Source organism: Conger conger, chromosome 19 (assembly GCF_963514075.1).
Source record: "Conger conger chromosome 19, fConCon1.1, whole genome shotgun sequence".
NCBI classification, from domain to species: domain Eukaryota; kingdom Metazoa; phylum Chordata; class Actinopteri; order Anguilliformes; family Congridae; genus Conger; species Conger conger.
The window spans coordinates 20,136,008-20,146,007 of record NC_083778.1 but is presented as its reverse complement, the minus strand read 5'-3'; the positions used below and the strand labels follow the sequence as shown (position 1 = coordinate 20,146,007).

At 50.8% G+C, this 10,000-nt stretch overlaps 1 protein-coding gene across 1 annotated transcript in view; it reads right to left on the bottom strand.

Moving 5' to 3' along the window:
• Positions 1–10,000, bottom strand: part of LOC133118851 (pleckstrin homology domain-containing family A member 5-like) — a 94,542-nt gene that overhangs the window by 16,022 nt on the left and 68,520 nt on the right. Inside the window, exons 13-17 of the mRNA XM_061229107.1 lie at positions 9,578–9,697; positions 7,281–7,334; positions 4,749–4,829; positions 3,069–3,131; positions 551–631 (exon numbers count right to left, since the gene is read on the bottom strand). Of these exons, the coding sequence (XP_061085091.1) occupies positions 551–631; positions 3,069–3,131; positions 4,749–4,829; positions 7,281–7,334; positions 9,578–9,697 (399 nt within the window). The remainder of the gene's footprint in view (positions 1–550; positions 632–3,068; positions 3,132–4,748; positions 4,830–7,280; positions 7,335–9,577; positions 9,698–10,000) is intronic.

Here is a 10,000-nt window from a genome sequence, read left to right as displayed (position 1 = left end):
ACCCACTCCAGCTATAGAGTCAAACCCACTCCAGCTATAGAGTCAAACCCACTCCAGCTATAGAGTCAAACCCACTCCAGCTATAGACTCAAACCCACTCCAGATTTAGCTGCAAACACATTTTCACTCCTGCAGTGAAACTCCCTGTTGGGGTCCCACAGAGCTGGCCTTGGAATGTGCCAGGAAGCTGTTATAAATCCCACACAGTGCTGAGCCTGCATGCCCTATGACGCTTGCTCCACACACACACACACACACACACACACACACACACACACACACACACACACACACACACACACACACACACACACACACACACACACACACACACACACACACACACGTGTACACACACTGCTCCACACACATTTCCAGTGGACATTGTGACCAAGGGATCTGCAGCTCCTTAAGGGAAAATGCTGAGGCAGAAAAAGATGGCTCTGGCTTGCTCTTTAAATGTTTTCAGCTGTAGGAGAATGGAGGCACGGGCCGGGGTGTGAAATGTCAGACTCCCTGCTGCGGGCGCAAGGGCGACGGGGCGGGGCACCTTCTCTCTGTACAGCTGCTGCAGCTTGTGCTCCTGTGTCCGCACCACCTTGTCCTGCTCACACAACCTGCTCAGCTTCACCTGCGGACAACAGCAGGGTTTCACACTTCAGATGATGGCACAGTGCACAGAATCACACTTCAGATGATGTCACAGTGCTCCGAATCACACTTCTAGTGATGTCACAGTGCTCAGAATCACACTTCAGATGATGTCACAGTATTCAGAATCACACTTCAGATGATGTCACAGTACACAGAATCACACTTCAGAAGATGTCACAGTACACAGAATCACACTTCAAATGATGTCACAGTACACAGAATCACACTTCAGAAGATGTCACAGTACACAGAATCACACTCCAAATGATGTCACAGTATTCAGAATCACACTTCAAATGATGAAACGGTACATCGAATGACACTCCAAATGATGTCACAGTACTCAGAATCACACTTCAGATGATGTCCAGTGTTCAGAATCACACTTAAAATGATGTCACAGGTTTGAAGGGCTGTGTCCGTGTCTACTTCTCTGGACTGAGGTTTGCGATGAACACAAGAGGTTTAAGTCACGCAGAAAGCACCGTGTGTCAGTACTTCGACAGGATAATCACACCCTCTTTGTCTGAGGGAGCAATGCGAAAGCCGTGGATTCAGAGCTGAAACACTACAGCTGTCTAAAGCACAGGCCCTCTCACTGAGGGGACAGCTGAAGGTGAGGGGGCGGGGGGGGGACAGGGGGCAGGGGAGAGAGTTCACCATGTACTCTCTCACTCCTCTGGGCCTCAGATGATAAACATCATCCTCCGCTCATATTCCCCTCTCTCTGCACACAGAATTTCATAACCGCTATTTTTAGCAGCCGGTGGTCAAAAGCCGCTGTTTTTACAGGAATTAAGTCCAACGCCGTGCTCGTGGGTTCTGCCATGTTAGCTCCTCTCAGCAGCATGGCAGGAGGCCAAAGGCTCCTCAATTAGACCTGCTCTTCTCCCCCATTGAGCACTAACGCCTCTCTAACACCCCTCTCAGACTCTGTGCACTGCAGCTCACAACCTAGCATACTTGTATACTATACATACTATATATAATAATAATAAAAAATAAAAAAATAATAATAATAATAATAATAATAATGATTTGTTATTTAGCTGACCCTTTGTTTTTTGACTAAGCAGGGGACAATCCCCCTGAAGCAATGCGGGGTTAAGGGTCCAACAGCTGTGTGCTTCTTGAACCCAAAACTCCCTGGGTCCAAATCATGTATCGTCGCCATGGGGCTACAGGCTGCCCAATAACAGTTTATTATATAATTTCACATTTGTGTAAAACATCTGAGCCCAGCTGCTTCTGCTCCACGGGGTCAGGCAGCAGTGAGTTATGACTGACTTGGCCAAAGCTTACCTTCTGAACTCAACTTGGTGATGGATAACTGATATTTAATAAAAATCATACCTGATCTGACACGTGCTCCACAGTTTCTCCGACGACCTTTAGTTTCAGACCGTTTGGTGCGGAAACTACAGAAGAAGAACTTACAACTCCAAACAAGGAAGTTGAACAAAATGTAGATCTTGTTTGTGTTTTTAAAGGCGGTTTTGTAACCTTGAGAGGACGGTCGCTCTCTGAAGCTGTCAGACACAATTAGGGCTTAATGTCTCCGTCTAAGTGGAAACCCGAATCAACTGCTCTTTCTCGAGCGAACGTCGAGGTGACTTTCCAAAAAAATCTATTTTTCCTGAGCCTCTTTGAGGAGCTTGAAACGCAAGATAAGCGTTATTATTAACTATTCTCCACTGGGCCCTCGGCGCTCAATTTGTAAACAATTTGCTTGTAAGCAATTAGAGACGGCGGTTTAATTTCCAGACTCTCCAGCCAGGGATTTATCCGTCCTGTTCCGCCGCGTTTCGCTGGAGCTGTTTATCAGCGCTCTGACGGAGCATCGAGCGCGAACGTCAAGGTCAGTACGGGCCTGTAAACGCGTGCGTCGAGACCCAGAGCTGAACGCCGGCCCAGGACTCCTGGTGTTTACGCTCCGTACGTGGAGACCAGGAGCTGAACGCCAGCCCAGGACTCCTGGTGTTAACGCTCCGTACGTGGAGACCAGGAGCTGAACGCCAGCCCAGGACTCCTGGTGTTAACGCTCCGTACGTGGAGACCCGGAGCTGAACGCCAGCCCAGGACTCCTGGTGTTAACGCTCCGTACGTGGAGACCCGGAGCTGAACGCCGGCCCACTGATGTTCATCAGGCCTCCTCTGATGATGGGAGTGATGGGGCTCACGGTGAGATGTGTGTAATCAGTGAAGACCCCTGCCTGCACCATGGACTGATTCAGCGAGGAGAGAATCTTTTACTGATTGAATTCATAAACAAAAAAAAATATATATATATAAAACAGGAGGAGAGAGATGAAGGAACTTAAATGTTGACCAATACAGATTTTTGTGGAAAAAAACAGATGTTGTGGATTTTTCAAAACATGAAACAAAAATATGGGGAGGGAGGTTGTACTCACATCGAGGTCCAGATTGCCCTGCCGGTACATGTAGGCGTTGTCTCTGTAGTCCTCCGGGACAGTCTACAAGAGAGGTGCAAAGATCAGAGCAGCAAACACCCCCACCCCTTCACACACCGCACAACGTCTACACTCTCACATCTTAACGCGACATCGGCCTGTTTCTGGGACGTCTTCCTCTCAAAACAACATCAAATAGACGCCTCATCAGCGCACGATTGTGGGTACTCTGCTTGCAGAGCGTAAGTCAGCTGTGTGCATCGAGGGGGGGCTCGTCTGACGTACGCCGGGGAACCTCCGGACGTGGTTTAAACTGAGTGAGAACACACGGGGGGGGGCTAAGCTAACGCTACGCTTAGCCCGGCAGCCATTTTGTGCAATCTGTTCTACAGCTGACCTGCAGTGGCATCGGCTCACCATACGCACTCGACCCCCAGCAAGGAAGCTTCACCCCATTCTCACAGCCAGGTGTGCTGCTCAGATACAAGGGGCGGGACAGCGGTGGGACTCTGTTTTCCTTCACACCGGGCAACACCGCTGAGCTTTATTACAGCGCGGTACTCCACCGCTAAGCATCGAAATGGCTTCCGGCAGGTCTTACACATTAGTTTAGCCACTCTAAATTACCGCTCAGTTCCGGGCATAAAACTGTTTGAGCCCCATAAACATTCGTGTCATTTTACGGTCACTTAATTTAATAAAGAACGAAGAAGACATCACTTACGCACTTTATTTATTAAGCTACATTACTGTACGTCGCAGGAATACTTAGAAGTCCGGGGCGTGTACACAACGAGAGCTTAAACAAGGACCAAATCACTCATAACGGCTTTTGAATTTTGCATTTTCAGGCACACGCATGCATTGACAGTGAAGTGGAGGTCCCAGCAGGGGGGCCTGCTGAACGTGCACATTGTGAGCCATGCAGACGCCCGCCGGACTACAGACGGGGACAAGGATGGCCGCCAACGCCAAACGCGACTGCACCCCTCCCGCCGAGATGACGATGTGGCTGGTGATGTGATGATGTCATTGGTGGGGGGGGGGGGGGTGCCAGTGGAGGGGGTCCCTGGTGCAAAATCCAGCTACGGCTAGCTTGAATTCACCAGCTGACTTTACTGGTCTGAGCCGGTCAACCAGCGACTAGCTGTTTCAAAACATAGCTTGAGCTGGTCAAACCCAGTTCAGTATGGAGCTGGTCTGAACTGGTCAGCCAGCTACCGGCTGTTTCAAAACCTAGCTGTTTGAGCTGTTTATTTCAGCAGGGGTGGCAGCCATGGAAGTGGTGAAGAAGCAATGCTACAAAATGGCGGTCCAACTACAAAATGGCCGTCCAACCGACTCCAGAAGAGTCTCCCAGAGGGCAGGAACAATGAGAACGGGTCTCACCCACAGTGAGAGATGGAAAGCTAGCTTAGCATAGCATACCATACACCACGAGCCATGCCAACATCAATCCAATACCAGCAAGAATAATAAATAAACAAAATCAACCATGGATGAAGATACGAGAAACACAGGACTGGATAAAGATGTCGTGAGAAGATTGGAGTGAACTCAGAGTTGAAGGGGGAGGAGTGGTCCATTTGCTTGATGACAGACAGGAAGCAGGGATGGCGCTGATTGGCCAGGACCTGACAGACAGGAAGCAGGGATGGCGCTGATTGGCCAGGACCTTACTTGCTGGTAGAGCTGAGGCCTTGGAGCAGAGTTCTCAATCATTGTGTGACTCAGGAAGATGAGAGGGTCATTCTCTCTCATCTATGTAAGACCGGAGACAGGAGAGGGGAGATGTATGGGCACCGGTGCACACACACACACACACACACATATGCACACACACACACACACACACACACACTCACACTCACACACATACACGCACACACACTCACATACACACACACACACACACACACACAGTACACACACACACATGCACACACACACAGTACACACATACACACAGACACACAATCGTGCACACACACACACACACACACAGACACACACACATGCACACACACAGTACACACATACACACAGACACACAGACATGCGCACACACAAACACACACACACACACACACACAAACACACACACACACACACGCACACGCACACGCACACGCACACACACACAGAATATTGCATACAACCACAAACAGAAACACACAACATGTAGGCAAACACAAGCACACAATCAGTTTACAGAATACACCCACAGTCCCTTTGAACTGTCAATCATTCTCTCTCCCTCCGCCCCCCCTTTGATATTCAAACCCCACAAAGTGGGGGTTTATGTCCGTTATGACACATAATCAATAGCAGAGAAAGGAGAACGGCCGCACAGTTGAGAGAAATCAGTGAGAGCACTATTAGCAATAACAGAAATTGCAGCTCCGACCACAAACAGACTTTCGTGCCCTTTTGTCCGTCCGAGCCTTTAACTGACATTCCATCACCGCGGTCGCCACGGGGACGCCATGGCAACGAGGCACTGCTCTCACCCAACAGTGTACAACACCATGTGTGAGCAATCAGTCCCATCCGAATCAAACACAGGCCATTGTGGGACACACAGACTCGAAAAAAAAAAGAGCATTCACAACAAAGTTTTGTTTACCGAAATTGTCATATCCTAACAAAGTGATTAAAAAAATGCGCAGCGTAAAACCATGTTGAGTGAAACAGCAGTGATTGGCCTTCTTAAACATATGGCAGGCAGCTGAGTAACTCTGCTGGCATATGACTCAATATGAAATCTACTTTACATGTAATTAGACAGCAAGGTTGAGCAGCTCAGGCTTTAAGGACTTGACCCTTCTGAAAAGTGTATTCACACCGAAGATGGAGGTTTTACCACAAGCGCAAAGATAAATCAGGCCTCTGTGTGTGTGCATGTGTGTGTGCGTGCGTGTGTGTGTGTGTGTGTGTGTGAGTGTGTGTGCACATGTGTGTGTGTGTGTGTGTGTGTGTGTGCACGTGTGTGTGCACGTGTGTAATATAAAGTGTCACCCACAGCCCCAGAAACGGTGGAGATATGGAACAACAAATTAAAGGAAAAAGAAACCCGGACTGAGCAGTTATAAATCAGGAAAAGGGTTCTGAGGGAGGACAGGGACAATATATCAGCGCTCTACGCAAACGTCCTTTTCCAAGGAGCATCTGTGCTCCTGCGTTAGAAGCACACTAATATATCCCAATTAGTAGATGTGCCGCTCTTCTCGTTAGCACACATTAATTTTCCAGAGCAAATGCTCCTAAACTGGGAAGGTTTATGGAGCCCTGTTTATAATTGCCACATTTACTTTATGGTGATAAGCTCTGAAACTAAACCCACTTGTAGCCCACAGAAAAGGCTTATAAGTTCTGCAGCATGGACAGCGGAGGAGAGGGTGGTGACAGAATGCTGAGTTAGAACTGAGTGACTGCATGGTGTGAGGTCACAAATACATGATTAGAACGCTCTTAGGCTTGAACATTCTAATGCTGATGTCGCAGAGTCGATACCGACGACTGAAGGCGGTGGAGTTCTGGAACACTGATGTGGAATTTGGAGGAAGAAAAACATTCCAAAACAACCTGCTGCTCTGTGTTGCCAGAACGGTTCCGGCAGTCTGGTCTGGCTCAATCTGGCCCTGTTTCTCTCCTCCTCCACCCTCTCTCTCTCTCTCGCTCTCTCTCCCTCCTCTCTCTCTCTCCCTCTCTCTCTTTATTTCTGTCTGACTCTCGTTTTTCATCCGTCAGTCTGTCTTTAATCAGCTCCTGGCAGACAACCTCCCTTCGTAAAGTGGTCCCAGCAGGTGCTTCAGGAAAGACCGGTTTTTACAGAAATATTTGCCTTCCAGCAGGTAAATTTTCCTCCTTCCTGCATATGTTCCTGCCAATTGCCTTTTTCGGAACCAAACCCTTCCACGAATGTTTGACTGAAGAAGATTAAAAACACTTTTTTTTTTTTTTTTTTTACACAAGCACATTCTGACACTCGGGCTCAGCTGATCTGTCACCTCCCCCCAGCAGAGCAGCACGTGCTGAGGCAGCGTGAGGCGCTGGGTCACACCCCGCTGTTGTTCAGCCGCATTCACCAGGCCCAGGGTGCGGAGGCGAGAGACAGGCGCACAGGGGAACTCTTATAAAAAGCACGCGCACGGTCGTCGCTGAGAGACGGCGGTTATTATTGTGCGGCAAACACACGGAGCAGGGCCCCACCTGGCTGTCCAGAAACTGCAGATTCCTCTTTAGGTGATGGGAGAGCACATTGTTCTAGCAGCAGCAGCAGCAGCAGCAGCAGAGGCACGGGCAGGAGGGAAAGAAAGAAAGCCAAAAGGGAAAGAGAGAAAAGACCGTCAGGACAGTGAGGTTGGAAGCGAGAGACAGAATTAAAAAAGCAATAAAAACAGAGACGAGAGGGCAGCAGCAGCAGCACACAGGATATTTCAACTGCAGGTGTGATCTGCCTTTCCAATTATCCCAAAAAAGCAGAAAGCATTCAGTCTGTGACCACGGGCAGGTGAAGACACGCATTCGGCGAGCGCAGCGGATGAATCGGCCTCACCAGACGAGGGGGTCAGTGAACGGGCGGAACACAAAGGCGAGCCGCCGCCTGCAGATCGATGCTCCGCGCCCGGGACCGAGTGAGAGACGGGTTCGGTTCGGCGCGGTCCGAGACGCGAGGGAAAGCCCACACACGACACGCACAGGGGCGCAGGGGCTGTGGAACACGCAAGCGCACGCGGTTACACGCAGTGCCGGGCGTTAGGCGAGGCGTGTAGCCGCTGACATTAGCACCGCGCAACCGTGTGGAGACACAGTGAGGGTGACAGCGATACGACCATCACCTCGCCCACCGTGAGGAAACAGGGATACGACCGTCCTGACATTAATCTACGCTACAACACCTCGCCCACCGTCAGGAAACAGGGATATGACCGTCCTGACATTAATCTACACAACAACACCTCGCCCACCGTCAGGAAACGGGGATACGACCGTCCTGACATTAATCTACACAACAACACCTCGCCCACCGTGAGGAAACAGGGATACGACCATCCTGACATTAATCTACACAACAACACCTCGCCCACCGTGAGGAAACAGGGATACGACCGTCCTGACATTAATCTACACAACAACACCTCGCCCACCGTGAGGAAACAGGGATACGACCATCCTGACATTAATCTACACAACAACACCTCGCCCACCGTGAGGAAACAGGGATACGACCATCCTGACATTAATCTACACAACAACACCTCGCCCACCGTCAGGAAACAGGGATATGACCATCCTGACATTAATCTACACTACAACACCTCGCCCACCGTGAGGAAACAGGGATATGACCGTCCTGACATTAATCTACGCTACGACACCTCGCCCACCGTGAGGAAACAGGGATATGACCGTCCTGACATTAATCTACGCCACGACACCTCGCCTACTGTCAGGAAACAGGGATATGACCGTCCTGACATTAATCTACACTACGACACCTCGCCCACCGTGAGGAAACAGGGATACGACCATCCTGACATTAATCTACGCTACAACACCTCACCCACCGTGAGGAAACGGGGATACGACCGTCCTGACATTAATCTACGCTACGACACTGCCAGCCGCCCGTTTCTCATCATTTTCGCAGAGCGGGAGAAACGGCGCCTCCAGGTGAACGGCTCGCTCGCGGTCGCGGAAGGCGGGTTTGTGAATGAACGCGATCGGCCGCGATGACCGCGAGACGGCCCATTGATTTACCGACCGCACCGAGAAGCAGCGCTTCCCCTTTAACCCCGCCTGAGGTTTAAACTCAGGCGTACAGAAAAACATTCTGAACAGTTCTACTTCTTTATTTACCCACGCGTGCCGGCCAGGAGGGTGACCTGCAGTCAGACGTTTCAGAGAGGAGGAATAACCGGGGTGGGAATGCGGAATCTTCCGGAGGGTGATGAGGTGACCTGACGGTGAGGAGGATGGAGGATGTGGCCAGGGCCCAGGCTGAGATAGGGGCCGGGGGGGCCGAGGGGGTTCAGCATTAGGGCAGGGGGGTCTAATGAGCACAGCCAGGACCCCAGTTTAACTCCTCCCCTCCAGGGCAGCTGGGGTCCTTCTGTCTTCATGTTGATCTGTTTTTGAGAGGTCCTCTTTCTACTTAGGCCCTGTTTCACAGGAGCTGGGGAACCATCTCTGTCTGAGGAGTGACTGGTACTCAGGGCAACCGTCTCTAAGGAGTCACCAGGACACATAGTAACCGTCTCTAAGGAGTCACCAGGACACATAGTAACCGTCTCTAAGGAATATCCAGGACACAGGGCAACTGTCTCTCAGGAGTGACAAAGATAAAGGGCAACTGTCTGTAAGGAGCGAGCAGGACACAGGGTAACTGTCTCTAAGGGCGACCGTCTCTACGGAGGGAGCGGGACGACGATCTCAGTGCGATGAGTGACCAGTGAAGATGGAGGATGGCACATGGCGCACTGCACACACACAGGATGACCTCTGACCTTTGGGTTGTTGCCGTGGAGACTGATCTGCAGGAGCTGTGCCAGCGTGTGCTGGCGGGCAGTGCTGAGGTCAGCCTGCTGTCGCCTCAGTTTGATCAGCAGCAGGGTCAGCTCCTCGGGCTGGGGGGGGGGGGGGGGGCAGGGGGGGTGACAGGGTTATCACTGCGCCTGACTGACACCGCACCAAACCGGGCCAGACCGGGCCAGGCTCCGTCAACCCCAAACCCACTGGGCCGAACCGGTCTCCACAGGACGGGGAGACGCTGGGCTGCTCTGTGTCACACCATGCTCAGCCGTGCTTCACCAGGATAGGCTTGTTGAGATTAAGGATCTCTTTTTCAACAGTGACCTGGCCATGATAGGCAGCTGCAAGTCAAATACATGACCCCTCACAAGGGAAGCCATTTTGTTTCACTGCTGAGA